This window comes from Rissa tridactyla, chromosome 7 (assembly GCF_028500815.1).
Source record: "Rissa tridactyla isolate bRisTri1 chromosome 7, bRisTri1.patW.cur.20221130, whole genome shotgun sequence".
Classification (NCBI taxonomy): domain Eukaryota; kingdom Metazoa; phylum Chordata; class Aves; order Charadriiformes; family Laridae; genus Rissa; species Rissa tridactyla.
Window position 1 is genome coordinate 42,998,735 of NC_071472.1, and position 15,406 is coordinate 43,014,140.

Below are 15,406 nucleotides of genomic sequence, written 5' to 3' on the forward strand. Positions count from 1 at the left end.
CCAGAGAACAGAGTAGGTAGTAACTTGTTGAGTCTATTACCAGACAAAATGTTTAAATCAATGGTGTGTTCTCATAAATCAACAGCCACATTTAGTCTTAACTATAACCATCCCCGAGCAACGTGGAATAGAGAGAAAACACTTAAGAAACAAATGGTGATGCTCCTGAAATGAGGAGGGGAGGAAGCAGCCGATGAGATGAGTACAGTGGAGGGTCATCTCCCAGCCAAGGAATTTATTTTGTAGGTCAGAATTGAGGTGCCACAGCCTTCAGGGCTGAGCAGAGACTTCAGCAGAGACTGCCAATCACACCAACTCATACCAAGTTCTGGTCATGATTTGGAGATGTTAAAGAACCACCCAAACCTAGTTAAAACTTGGACGTTTCTGTGGGTTGTGCGCTAAAACAAAAATTGAGCCTAGAAGAGCCAGAACTTTGTTACACGTTCAGAGACAAAAGGGTTTGCATTGCAGACCGTAAAGGATCATTCCTCTTCAATTACACTTGACAGACCTAAGTTACTATAAGAGGAATAGGTTTGGAAAAGGGGAGAGCAGTAAGAGGGAACCAGAGAACAGGATGTAAACTTGAGAAACAGTGCAAAAATCTCATCAGATCCTTTTCTTTCTTAGCTGGGAGTGGAAGATCGTCTCTTTTCACTCCTCCATCTTTGTTCATCCCCTTACTCTTCCGGTTGAGCTGGTTTGATTCAGATTTAAGGGCCCCCATTCATTCCAATTAGATGGCTTTTCCCGGTGACAGGATTTCACTGCTTTCCAGAAAAGTAATGGATTTCTCACACACCACAGTTTCTAAAAAGCTTCCTTCTTCAGCAATGTCCTCTGCAACACAGAAACATTTAGCAGTTCTGTTAAAGCAGTGGCTCTGACCCAAAGAAAGGTTATTTTGCCTACCGCCAACTCTGGCCCTCGTCAGTTGGATTTGCAGCGGTGCAAGCAAAGCTCCCAAACACCTCTTTCTGTTCGGTGGCCTGTGACTACGCAACAGGGAGCCCCCAAGAACCATCCTCAGCTCCTCGCCTGCAGACTAGGAAGCAGCAGGCTCTGGGGGCCTTAGTCTGTAAGGGCTTCCCCAGGCTCCTGCTGAAGTTTGTCTCAGAAGGTGGAGGTTTCTTCCTACCCCTACCCTTCCGTCTCACCTCATTTGCTTCTGTGCAGCCACTGAGTCCAGTCCTACCCAAGCAGCCATACTTTTACAGATGTCGTTTGTTCATTTAGGCAGACGGTTTTACTAGAAGTGCATCCTCCATATGAAATCCAACAGAATTTGCTTCTGCTTTTGCTTGCAGTCCTTAACACATTGTCAGCACTCCCACTGAAGGCATCGTGTTGAAAATAAGAGTTGCTTCTTCCAATTCCGGCATTTGCACATTTTTATGAGATGCTGGAAAAGCACAGTTGGATATTTTTTCCCCTGCAAACGTTGAGACAATAATAAGTAACAGATTCATTGAGTTTTGACTTGCCTTGCAACCAGGTGTTTCTGACATGTACCATGTCTCACAAATATATTACACACTCCAGTATTCTTCTTATCAAGAGCTTAAGCTTTTTACATTCTCCTCTCCCCATCAACATGCAACAAGACATTCAGACGTTCCTGAGCACCAGTTTAGTTTTTGCATAGTGCTTTCAGCGACGTGCAGAGAAAGCACCAGGGTGTGTGAACTTTGTGGGTGATCTGTCAGCTAGATATAGTGACTCATGTGTAAAGAAAGCGTCATGGTACTATGAGTAACAAAAATAAATGCTGGGCAGATTAGAGAAAATGTAGACCAAGTAGTTTTCTTTTTTCCCACAACCAAGAAAGCAATCTAAATAACCAACACCAGTCTGAAATTCATGCCCAGTGATCTCTAATGAGCTAGGGTTACAGTGAATGTATTTGCAACTCAACTTTTGGAGTCAACGAAAGACACAGGTGCAGGTATAATGCTCTTCTATTCCCCAGTTAATTTTCAGGCTAGTTGGTGACTATGGAACCTCTGCAGCTCCACCTTCTGTAAGTCTCAGTTTACAGCGTGGTTGTGCCATTAGTGCCACACGCTTGGAACCAAGGATTTCCACCACAAAGCTCTCCTCTACACTCTCAGCAAAACGAAACAGCACGCTAGGCTCCAGTTTGGAGCAAGTCTTTACATCATCTGCATTAATTTTCTTCTAGTATTATTGCCTTAGAACTGGCTCTAATCATGAATACTTCATTGTTTCTAAGAAGTTTCAAAAGGAAAGGTCGGTTTAAAATTATTTGAACAAGTTTGAACTGTAAAGCAAGCTCAGAATCATTCTACATGTTTGGAAGATCCTCCTAACTCAAGAGCTGTTCCCTGTTCAACATGGGACATACCTCATGGAACCCTCTTGAGCCACAGATGACGCAGTGCATATCTGATGGAACAAAGATATAGGAATACCCTTGGCTGCTTGCGGAGTGTGTGCTGGCTGCTCATTTTATCCTGATGTTTTGTCATTATCAACAGCTATAAAGCAAGCTTATACAAAACAGTTTAGGTCCAGTGGAATCCAAATTAGCATCTTACAACAAATGTATGAGGCAGCCCTTTGTGATGCCTCCGAGTAGAATGCTGCCAAAAAGTGAATGAGGAATGAAAATTGAGATTCATTACCTTTGAAATGGACTTTTGACCAGGAAGATCAATGACTGCATTTTTCTGTGCAGATTTACAGGCCAAACGAATCCCTGGTTTAACCTCTGAACTCAGAGGGTTTCATAAAGAGAGGAATTTGTCTAGAAGGGTCATGCATATGCACGCTTTCCAGGCATTACAAGATTGAAACTGCAGTCATTTAAACCTAGAAGAGAAAGAGGAAAACCCACATGAGGTCAGATAAGGAAATGAGACTTATGAATACTGCTCCCTGACCATCCGTCAGCGATTGATACGCTAAACAACAGCACACAGGAAAGGATGAAGTACAGAAAGAAAAAAACAGATGCCCCCGAAGAATTAGCTCGACTGAAACGTGTGGTAGCTGTCTGCTCTCAGGGTCACTGGTGGCCATGGGAACTTACATTCTGCATTGCCCTCGACCAACGATCCAGTCCCCGGACACTGACTGGTTAGTAAATGGCTGACACTTTTCTTCCACTTGTGCAAAGAGATCAGCATTACCTCCTCTTCACCTCAAGCTATTTTTCAACATAAGCACTTGTTGTAGCTCCTACAAAAAGATGGGATGAGCCACGTCATCCCAAACAGCTGCAGAAGAATCACACAGAAAACACAGATTATAAACAGACTGGAACCCAATTCCAAATTTGAGAATTTGATAAAATTTCTACAGCACTCAAATATACACTCATCATATGCATATCCAAAGCGTAAATATTTCCATCTCGAAGCACTGTAAATGATTTAAAAGTGAAAAGCTAGTACAAACACCAAATGTAACACTAATACATATGGAAAGCTGGCAGCGATACTGCATTCAGTGGGCGGTGGACTCCAAACCGATTCTTCACCCGCAGTGTATATTGCCTTTCCTTCCTCCCAGCTGGCATTAGTAAAGTAGGAACAGACTTCGTATCAGATTTTGAGAAATTTGTTGCTGTAAGCCAGACTTGTAGCAGCATTTAAAACAAGATTGCATTTAACATAAAATTGAGCTATTTTCTGGCTGTGTGTAAAAAATGAAATATGATCTATCATTAAATAAACTAGAGGATGCGGGTTTCTGAGGCCAAAACACCATTCTTGCTAGATTTAAAAGAAAACACACTAAAAATGCATCATGATTTCAGATGGGATAGAGTTAACTTTCTTACTAGCAGCTGGTATAGTGCTATGTTTTGGTTTGGGGATGAAAACAGTGTTAGTAAAACACCGATGTTTTTAGTTGTTGCTAAGCAGTCAAGGCCTCCTCTGCTCCTCACACCACCCCGCCAGCGAGTGGGCTGGGGGTGCACGAGAAGCTGGGAGGGGACACAGCAGAGACAGCTGACCAAAGGGATATTCCATGCCATATGATGTCATGCCCAGCATATAAAGCTGGGGGAAGAAGAAGGAAGTGGGGGAGACATTTGGAGTTATGGAGTTTGTCTTCCCAAGTAACCATTACACATGGGGAGCCCTGTTTTCCTGGAGATGGCTGAACATCTGCCTGCCCATGAGAAGCAGTGAATGAATTCCTCGTTTTGCTCAACCTATTAAACTGTCTTTGTCTCAACCCATGAGTTTTTTCTCACTTTTGCTTTTCCAATTCTCTCCCCCACCCCAACTGGGGTGTGCAAGCAAGCAGCTGGGTGGTTCTAGCTGCTGGCTGGGGTTAAACCACGACACAATGACATCCCTTTGTTCACGCAGACTGGTTTCTGGGAACGCAGTGACCAAAGTGTCGCATCTGTTCGCATACAGAACTAGTAATTGTTGAGCATGCAAGTCAGAGCTTACAATCAGAGAAATTATTTGTTTTACTCTTTTGTAATTTGTATTACATTAATACTAACTGGGGATCCAAGCCGCGCACATGGTACTATAGAAACGTAACTGATGCCCTGTTCCAAGGTTCTCAGTTTAAAATTGAGCCTGCTGCTTAACAGTAGACTCAGAAAATCCCTTACGGTACCAGTTGTTTTAAAAAATATGAAAGCAATTTTTATGAATCACATTGACCTTTCCGAGCTATTTTCTTACCAAGGGAAATTTCATTTAGAGGGAAGGTTACCATTCTGTTTGAAAGTAGCACAAGTATTTTTCTGCAGTATCAGAATTTTATTTGGAACAGAAAATCTTCCTGATACTACCAAACAAAACAAAAATCTTACGGATATAATCCAAAAAGCTACAAAAGTGAAATAAGTGAAAGAATCTTACCAATATTAATGGCCTTTGGACTGTAGTTATTATTTATATCTTTTAGTCTTTCTGAAAGGTCTGGAAGCACCCTATGTTATCTATACCATCCATGATACCTTACCACAAAGCCCTTAATTCCCCACTCCCCAGCTTCCACCGCCACCCAATTGTGCAAGTACATTGGAATATTTTGAGAGTGGAGATCCTCAAACAAAACACAATCTGGAATTTGTAGACCAAAAACTGATTTAAAATTTTTTTTTTTTTAATGATGAATGTTGAAAGCAGAGACCAGAGCTATAAACATAAACTCTTTAAACTAAGTCTCTCGGCTATGAAGTGATATACGGTCTTAAGAAATTCCTTAAGAACTTTCAGTGTTTGACAGGCCACAGGACAAGAGACAGGCTGGCAACTGTTTTAATTAATTAATTTCATGGACAAAAAGCCACTGTCATAGGAAGCGATCCAACTCTCTGTTTTTGTATAGCAGGTGATGGAGGGTATGCTTTCCCACCGTCTAACATCTTTGTCAACCAGATGAAAAATTATGGATTTTAATTCCTTTTCTATCTTTTGTTTCTCACACAGGCATATCCTAGGCAAGTTTCCTGACTATCCTACTAAAGAGGCAGGCGGTTCAATGGCTATTCTTTCCCAAAAAACTCCAGAGCAGGTACTGTCACTCCTCTAATGAGAAAGATTAATGGGATTGGGCAAGGAATTGTCCCAAAACATGTCTGTTTATTTAAGTAGCAATTTTTAATAAAAATGGCCTCTAGAACTCCAGGAGCCTTGTGGTTAAAGAGCTTTTTTGCTGCAAGTGAAAGGATTGTTTTCTTCCAAGGTAAACCACAAAACTCACATACCAAAATTTGTTCCTTTTCAGGATGCACATCTACTTAGTTGTGGCAGAAGGTGCTCAGGCATGCAAGTTATGGACAGATAAATATCCAAGGGAGCTCAAAAGAAAGACCTCAGCTACAAAGAGTTGGTCTCCTGTCACAAAATCCACGTAGTTAGGCCGGTGCTAGCTACTATTAGAAATATATATTAAATGGTTTAAAGAACCTTGGTTTAAAATAGGCATCCAGAGCTACCCCAGAGGCTGCAATAGTGTGTTTGTATTCAGTATCAGCACAGTCTAGCAATAATTAGTTTAGCTTAAGCAGAGAAGAGCGTCTATGCAGGCAGGCCTACATCTTGAGTTACTGCCAAGGGTCCATTAAGTCAGCTTAAACAAGGGGCACGTTCAAGTGAAGGAAGTATTTTAGTTTATCTTATGTATTTTTGTAGTGAACTCATGTTTTCCTGGTAAAATCCCTCTTCTGGCTTCTCTGGCTAATAATCTCTTCCTCCGATCGTCTGGGTGTCATATAGAGAAGGCGATTAAAGCCTGTTGAAGCCGGGAAGGCAGTGGTTGGCACTCGGAGCCAATTCCACTCTCCACAATGATCTTAGCAGGATGATGAGTCTGTTGAGGGAAATGATAAACAGGAAGCCCTGCATATGGGAGCAGGATTTGGCCCCTGAGTGAACCAGGCGTGGTGGCTACCTGTGGGCTAGAAAAACTAAACTGTCAAAAAATGACCTCTGTGGTCCTTAAAGCTCCCCTGTTGAGACAGACTGTTGTGTTCGTTAGCTGCCTGCGACTGATATCTACCACAGGTATGGTAAAACAATATTTTGGATTCAGGCCTTCCCAGAATCATAGGGCAAAGCTCAGGGCATGCCAGCAGCATCTGTGGTGTTTGAGGGGATGCAAATATAAACCTGCCCAGCATAAAGCACAATACTCTCATCATTAGTTATTTTGCTTACAAAAACACGCAAGAAAACTGCTACGAATAGCTCTCCATGCCTCACGGAACTCCGGGCACGCTCCTGGTTTTAGCCAAGTTCAGAGTAGGCTAAGGTCAACCCCACCAGCCTCTGTATCTAAGCCACGATGTTGTTCAGTCCCAGACAGAGTGAAGGGGACCCGTTGGTTAAGTTTTCAGCTTCTAAAGTAGAAACACACGGCCGAGTCAAAAGAAGGCTTTGTTGGCTGCTCCGAGCAGCAGGGGAGCCACCCAGCAGGTACAGCGTATTGCTGGAGCAGGCTTTAGGGGGCTTTAGGCTAATTAGATCTGCTACCAACAAGGATAAACACAACTCAGAAAGAAAACATTACAAGAAATTATACAGAGCAAAACTGGATAAGGCAGTAGATTCTAGAGAAATATATTCTTCCTGTCGTCCTCCCATCTTTGAATTCCTACCTTCCGCTATTTTGCTGTCTTTCCTGGGCATCTGCTTTTTCTTTGCATTAAAAAAATAAATAGATAAATAAAGGAAGCCAAAAGTATAGTACCTGGAAGGAAAAAAATGTAGCTATTTTCCTTGCAGATCTTCACTAGCAATTATCTGATTTCCAAAGATTTTCAGGCCCATTTTTTTCCTCCCATTTTAGCCAGCACAACCAAGAGCAAAATGTTTTTTCCCATAACCTTAACAGATAACTTTGGCAAAAGAAAGTTCAGTACATTCGTGATTTTACCTGAATGTCAGACAAGTAAAGTATTTTTTGTTCATCTGAGTCAGCCTGCATATTAAAAATCCCTAAGGCAACTGGTTTTGTTCCACACTGGTCTACTGGGCAACATAGTGAATGAAATCCTGGCCCCATTGAAGTTAATGGGAGTTTTGTCCTTGACTTCAGGGAAGACGAGATTTCACCTCTTGTATGTATTAGCTTCTGTGAATGGGTTGGTTACTCCCAAGTTAAACTCCATGAAAAATCCAGACCGAACTGTATTTAAAAAGTGAGCATTTTATAAGACTTGGGTAAAGACACTTTGGGGAAAATAAAATACAAATTAATCACTTCACGAACCATTGCTGCATTATTATATATTCTATATTTCTTTAGCCTGTGACAACTCTGACCTTACTTGACTTTGTAATGGAGCTGGCCTTCCGCACAAACTGCTTTCATGACTTTTGACAAATACCTTTCAAAAAGGTATGCCAAAGAGATCCCGAAGCAAAGTACTCGGTGGTTTAGCCAGAAAAATATGTACTGTCTCTTGACTGGAAAGAAGCTTTTCTCTACTTTAAATACTCTTCAAGAGAAATTTAAGATTCTGAGACATCAGTGTAATCTCCCTGCATCTGTTCCAGATGTCTATCCCTAATGGTTTTTTATGTTTGGCTCCGGAGATAATCATCAGATGTGACAATTTTTAGCTTTGCCCTTATACTGCTGCCAACAAAATTACGATCTCTTCCTGTAGTTCATTAAGACTCATCACCATGAAAATAAACCAAGAGAGTTGCCATTTAGCAGACACATTCCCCCTCTCCCAACTCCCCCTCACTTCCAATAGTAAGTAACTTGTCGTAAAAAAATATGCTTACTTACCAAGATTTTGGTGGTACATTCAATTGCTGCGTGGAGGTCAAAGTCATTTCCACATTACTGTAATCGCAGCATCTGATCCAGCAGCATCTAGAGAAGGGGTGAGAAAAAGTATGCGTTAGCTGTCATGCAGACATGTGCTCCTGGATCCTCCCTTGGCACTCTGCGCAATGCTATGCTGCTAATTAGCGTTCATTATTACCAACAGCTAAAGATCCCCACGAATCCCAGAAATCTGTTTGATTGTGAATGGCGGTGCAAGAGATTCCCAGTAGTTAGTTAATATTTAATTAACATCCCTGACTATATCCCAGGTAGGGACAGTAAAATGCTATTATGTGATCAAGTACTTCAATATTCACACACGCCCCCAAATACCTTACTTATTTTTACCAAACGAATGTATCACAAATAACTTTAAAGTGTCAGAGGAAGTCTCAAAAAGCTCTAGAGTTGTACTTGCTTGTATCCAGCATTTTGCAAACATACTTTTATCCCACCAACAAATACACCACATGTACTTTTCAGTAATAGAAGTAGATGCCTACAGTTATGCTGACCTTTATTTCCTGTGTTCCACACTACCGTGGATGCTTGTTTTAGAAATTACCAGGCTGGATTTTCACAAGTGCTAAACACACAGTACCATCAGCTGGAGCTGGGCACCTCAAAGCCTTAAAATGTCTTGATTATTTCAAGTTAACCGTGCAGGAGGTTGGAAATGGTACTCAGTCTCTGTTAAGATACAAAATGGGCAGATGCGTTCACCTCCAGATGATTCACTGCAATGAAGTCATACAGCAGGTAGACTCCTAGTCCAGCAGCTCTACCACCCATCTTACCTTAAAAAAAAAAAAAACCCAAGCCTACACCGAGCAAAACCAACAGATTTTTCATAAACACATTCAACGGAGACTAAGGTTTTGAAGTGCTTGCCAGAAAACAAACTGAAGAGTGAAGGAGTTTAACTGGCGAGTTAAACTACATTTGGGCAACATCTGCCTGATGAAAAAAAAACCTAGATCGTGTATCAATCATGGACTGAAATTCACGACGCTCAATTAAAGCCAACCCTAAGATTTTGCAAGATCCTATATAAAGCTATGAAATCCTACCTAACATTTTGAATTCAATTCCTGCAAGAAACAGCTCACTCAGGTCATTTTTAACGGCTTAAGCTTTGCTTGCAGGTGCACACCCCAAGAGTAAATAACACTCAGAAATGCTTTGCCCAAGAACGCTACGTTGTTAAAAGCTACACAAATGGATTTGCCTGCAAGAAGGAATGAATCCAGAACACTGCTCCTCAGCTAGCTCGATGGGACAGAGCCCCAGGCCCGCCAGGATGAAAATAACCTCTCCAACTGACAAAAAAATAACATCACCTTACAGGAATAAACCAGCTTATAGGAAGAGGTGTAATTAAGTGTCTTCAAGTTAGGGGGAAGCATGTGTACAGCATACAGCGTGTTATGTACAAGTGACGCAAATGTGCAGTCCAACGTTTGGCATGCTGCTCTGGGACACTGGGATGGCACCTCTTCCCATCGCAGTCCTGTTTTCTTGAAGAAACATGGATTTTTTTTTTTTTTTTTTGATCTTAGATTTCAAAATAGCTTCTTCCTGTAGAGTTAATACTCAAAGAGAGCATTTTCTCTCCAGGAACACGAGGCTGGGGGCGTATAAAGTGTTTCTGTTTAAAATGGTTTTAGAGACAGATTTACAAGATTCTGAGGCTGTCTCTCACCTGCTGCAGCTGGAGATCCAGAATTCCCAAACTCACTCTATTCTTACATTTCTTTTATGCCCTCACCTCCAATACATACAAAAAAGTTCAAGTAAGGTCTTCTTTCAAGGGATGAGGGAAGGGCTTATTCTTGAGGAAGAACGTTTACCTCAAGCATTGGCTTGCCTGAGCCAACACCAAGCTTTCTGTGGCTGAGGACCATAGGACAGGAGTGAGAGTCCTACCATCGACTGTGGATTCTCCTATACTTGACTCATGAACAAACTCAGGCGTCTCCATTCATGGGCTGCACTCAGTTTGAGTTCCCCTCCCTTTCCCAAAAAAAGGGAGGGGATTTGCACTGCAAGAGTTTGGAAACGCACTTGAAATGATGTAGAACAGGAAGAAAAAAAAAAAAATCAATTTGACTTTCGTGGTATATCAGTTAGAGGGAAATGTCTATTCTTCAGTAACACTTTCTTCCAAGGCTGAAGAGTTGGCACCAGCACGACAGGAGTCCTACAGCATGACTAGAAAAAAAGGAGACTAAAATTCATGTATTCTTACTGAGGCATGTTTGCTTCCCCAATATTAAGAGTTTTCTAAGTGCTTTCAGAATCACTTCAAAAAGAGGCAACCCAGCAAAGAAAAGGGCAGTCTAAAATAATTTAGGAAGACATCTGCTTTTATTTCCACTACGAAGTTTCTTCGGGGGGGAAAAAAAAAACTGTATTACAATGTGGGTTAGTGCTCAAGTATCTTAGTGCTTAGTATCTCAAACTAACCTTTACTTGCCCTTCCCTTTCTTTCCTCTTCTTTTGTCAGATTCTTCAGGCATCTTCTGATGGCATCTTCTTTTAGCTGGAGGGGAAATTGTTCTGTATAGAACAGTACAAACTATTTGAGGTTAGATACACAGCCAGCTTCACCCCGGCTCCTGGTCCTCTGCAATTTCAGAGCTGCTTAGAGCAGAGGTGAAAGCAGAGCTGGAGAAGCCACGCCGAAGGAGTAGAGAGGAGAAGGTGTATCTGACACGGAAAAGGAAATATTATATTTGCTCTGTCACTCTCTTTTGGGAAGCAGAGAGCCACCTCAGAAAAGTCGGGCTCCACACACTGATGGCATTGCCAGCCGCATGGCTTTGGAGCATTTCACCAAAACTGCTTGGCATCGCGGACTACATATACGTTTGGCCAAGGCATCCAGGAGAGAGACTGTAGGGGTGTTATTTGGATGTGGGCAACCTCTGCCTGCAGTCACCGTGCGTGTTTCTAGACTTGGCTTTTTGCGTTGCTGTGCATGGCACTCGGCGCTAACTGCAGGCACCACTTTCCTCTGTTTCCTATGGGAGTAGTTACTTCAAAACTTAGCACCATAGCTATACTGCAGCTCTGAAAATAGTAGACACAAACATTTTTTTCTTGCCACCTTACAAAACTGATGAAGGCAGGGCAGAAGGATAAGGACAATTTGACAGTTCAGTCCCATTAGAGCAGGTTCACGAGAACAGAAACTCTATATAACCCCTTTCAGTACCATTCATCTCTATAAAGACATGAAAGTAAATAATTCCAGTGTAAATAAAGTAAATAAAACCCATGAAAGTAAATAAATCCAGAGCCTGGATATACTTAAAATATCACCAGTAGAACTCAAAAAAAGACTGCTTAAAACCTTTTGTCAGCAGCATGTGTGCTTGCAGGTATCGTGCTGGATAAACTCAGCCCTGGAGACGCTGGAAATGGTTAGGGTTACCCTTTGGTGGGCAGTCAGAGCCCCGGGTGGAGGTGACAAGGCTGGATTTCTAGCAGGGTACTCGCGCTACAGTGGAGGATACATTTTGAGTAGCTCTGTTGGTTTTGGATACACCAAGCCTGCTGGGACACTAAAAACCTATTTTGAACTCTAGTCAATCTGTGAATCTATCCCAGGGAATGCAATGCTTCACTGCTTATCACCGCAAGCTATGACTGAATGGTGCTTGGGGTTTAAATTACCATATTTAATTAAATGTGAGATACTGAAATGCTTGGGGAAATCTACTAATGAAATCTCACTAGCTGCAAAGTATAGCCCTCATCATCATTCCCCTTCCACTGTCCAATCTTCAATGCATTAAAAGGCATTCTTTAGAAAACAAGTATTTTTACTGTTACAGGAAACATGTCTTACAGTCGGAAATTTTTTATTTTCTGCTCTTTCATGGTACTGCCAATATTAACGGTCTATTCATAAACTCCAGCAGCCACAGATTTTCTGATTTACGCTCATCTTACAAAAGAACACGATGAAAGTTGCCTTGGAACAAGAGAATGGTAGAAGCAGCGAATTTCACCCTCCGCCTTTTTTGCATAATAAATGGCCAGGAACTAAAGTTACAGAAATTGATGTACCTGTGCCCAGTTATCAGCTGCTATTGGCTTGCAGGGATAAAGATGCCAGGCAATCCACGTATATCTATCAGAGTTTGTCACAATATCTCTACTGAATCTCTCTCACCCACTAGAACAATTTCAGTCTTTTGCCACATATTGAAATTAGACGTGCCCCAGGGCATGCTCTCAAAAAATCCATCTCTATAAAATCAATCTGCCTTGGAAACACTAGGACAAATTCATAATCCGAGTCCAAGTCCAGAGGGAACTTTAAGTTGTACGTCATTAGGATATTGTGCATCTACGTGGTTTCAGGAATTTGTCTTACTCCATAAAAGCCCTAGCAGCTTGGGACAGAAATCATCTCTTTTCCAAGGATATACTGGGATAGTCAGCACCTATGTTAAAGTTTGCAGGGAGGAGTGCCCTGAGCACAAATTAAAAGGACTTCTCTGTAACGGTCAGCCACTCCAGAACTCAGAGGGCTACCAAGCAATGTGTAGTGGGTATTGTGTTTCCCCAATATTGGAAAGCTGAAAGCAAGGGAGGAAAAATACATGCTGCTTCATAACTCTTACAGCACATGTCTAACGCACCTTGCACGTGAAAATATTTGACCAGCTTTTCGCATTCCTTTCCGTCTCTTTCAGGTTGCTGCAGAACTGGCTCTCAAAAAAGAGATGGCTTTGCAGAAAAAAGCCCAAAAGGAGAAAAAAGAAAAAGAGAAGGAAAAAACAAAAGGAAAAACGCCACAGAAAAGTGGAAAGAAAGTAAGTCTTCCTGCAGTGAAAGCCATTAGTTTATGAAAACAGAGCCAAACTCCAGCCTATTCAGCCATGTGTGGGCAGAGGCTATTAATTTACATTAGACTGGTCACAAGGCTTCAGGCTTGGGTTCAGAAAACAGAAGAACTGGCTGAGGCCAATCCCTCTCAGCCTTTCCATTACCTTGAGGTGATTCTGGGGAACTGAATTTTACCTTTCGTATTTTAGGAATGACCATTTGTATGGCCATGACTCAGCTCAGTGGGAAGAGCTGATGTAGGTGCGGGACTGCCAGAGCCAGAGATGAGTGGAAAAAATACACTTTATGGCTTTGACATTGTTGCCAAGACAGCATGCGTGCACTTTGCAAAGCACCGTTGCTTTTTTTGTGTGTGTGTGCAGATAACAAAATGGTGCCCAGATGTCTAACCAAGCATTTCCCCTTTTCGTGTTGGGTACAGAGAAGTTAGTTACTGCCATCCCTTCCCATAAGAACTAGGAAATGAGGACCTTAGTCTCAGTCCAGTACCTGCATCAGAACTTGCATGTCTTTCAAACTAACTTAGAAGTACAGTTCCATGTAGGCCAACTGCTTCTTTTGTACCGCAAGCCGATATTTTGTAAGCCTGTAAACAGCAGTCGTGCATTTTCGGTCCACATTCTTTGGCTGTGAACTCTTTGCTTCAAGTCACAGCGGCCACCCACCTAACGTATGATATATTCCCTGAAGTCTTTGATATACTAAAGGGCTGGTTTCACAGGAGGTATGCTTCCACATTATTTCAGGAGCAGCTTCGTTGAGGAAAACACCTGTGAAACAGAGCAGCGACCAAAGGGCATCTTTAAAAGCAAGCTATGCAACAAAAAAAATGTAGGCTTTTGCTGAAGCGGCAACTTTTGTTTCTCATTTACTTTATCGTATAAACAAAGTTGAAACAATATATAGTTTTTTTAATAAGGGTCATTAATCTCTCAGCAAGTATGTGGAGGAGAGGGGTGAGTTTTCTGGGGCAAAACTTACTCCTCACTGCAAGTTTTACACAAATTAATTTTCATTCCTAACCCTGGAACAACCATATAACAAAAAAGATGCTTTTCTTGGACAACATCCATCAACCTGGCCAAAGCTCTCCTAACAGCTAGCAGAGAACCTAAACTACACGAACTTAGGAAGCATCAGTCTATCTAATTTGGAGGTAGATATCTAAGTGTTAACTTATAACTTAGATAGCATCTTTGCCAGATAAAACCACTGTTTGGGTCGTATGAAACAAAGTTTGGGGTTTCGGGAAGGGTTGGGTTTTTCTCCCTTCATAAATCAAGAGGCGCAGCAGGCTGAAGGAGCAGCAACCCAAAATGTGTTTTCCAAGCTCTTTAAGCCTGATCTCACATTGCCAACTTGGAAGGGCAGGGGCTGCTTCTGTGCAAACAGGACGGTTTTTTAAGTTCTGGTGACACGTGTCTTCAGACAGCCGTTTGCCGTCAGGGTGACACTGTCACAGGGTGTGTTATCACAGCATTAAGTGAAGGCATCATACTGCCTTGATAGTGATTACTGGTACCACACCTCCTTGTATCTTAGCAGCAGAGCCAACCTGGAGGAGCAAGAGGAGAACGAGGAGCTCGATGCCTGCAGACCTAAGCCAAATAATACTGATACCAACTTGTTTGTTGTCCGTAAGACTTCTAGTAACGTGTCTCAGTGCTGAGTTCAGCTCTGTAGGACCACTTCAGGGTGTGACCCCTTAAATCAGCACTTGCACTGAAGAACTCCATGGGAAAGATCAGATAAAGTACCTGTACGAAGGCAATAGCTTAGAAAAGCTTTTGACATCAGAAACTTTAAAGTCTCTTGTCATTCACATTTATAGAACCCTGTAACATCTTGGACAGCCCAGTTCCTTTGGAGGGCATTCACGAGGGTGTCCTCTAATGGTTTTCTCCTTCTCCTGTCCTTGCTCCTTCCCAACTCAGCGGGCCCAGAATAACGCCCTGGGATGCCTCTGGTCTCACACAGACAATGGAAAAGGCTGTTCCAGATACTTCAGTCTAAGTCAAAGTGAGATGCTAATGTTCAGGCTCCCTAAAAACATCAGACTCAACATGAGCTTTTGAAACTGGATGGCAACTCACCTATCGGCTTAAAAGCCTGACTTTCCCAGGATAAATTTGATTCCTTGTTGGTTTTGCACATTTCACTAGATAAGAACCAACAATACCAAAAAATTAATCTCAATCCCCTCGCAGCCTCTGCAAGGTTGTTTAGAAATGGGGTGAAATAACAGTATAGAGCTCTGGGGCTT

General features: G+C 42.1%; 1 protein-coding gene across 1 annotated transcript in view; it reads left to right on the forward strand.

The window, feature by feature from the left end:
• The window catches only part of IQCA1 (IQ motif containing with AAA domain 1), a 109,213-nt gene that overhangs the window by 49,267 nt on the left and 44,540 nt on the right, over positions 1-15,406 (forward strand). The window contains exons 7-8 of the mRNA XM_054210234.1: positions 5,430-5,514; positions 12,990-13,109. Coding sequence (XP_054066209.1) covers positions 5,430-5,514; positions 12,990-13,109 — 205 coding nt within the window. The remainder of the gene's footprint in view (positions 1-5,429; positions 5,515-12,989; positions 13,110-15,406) is intronic.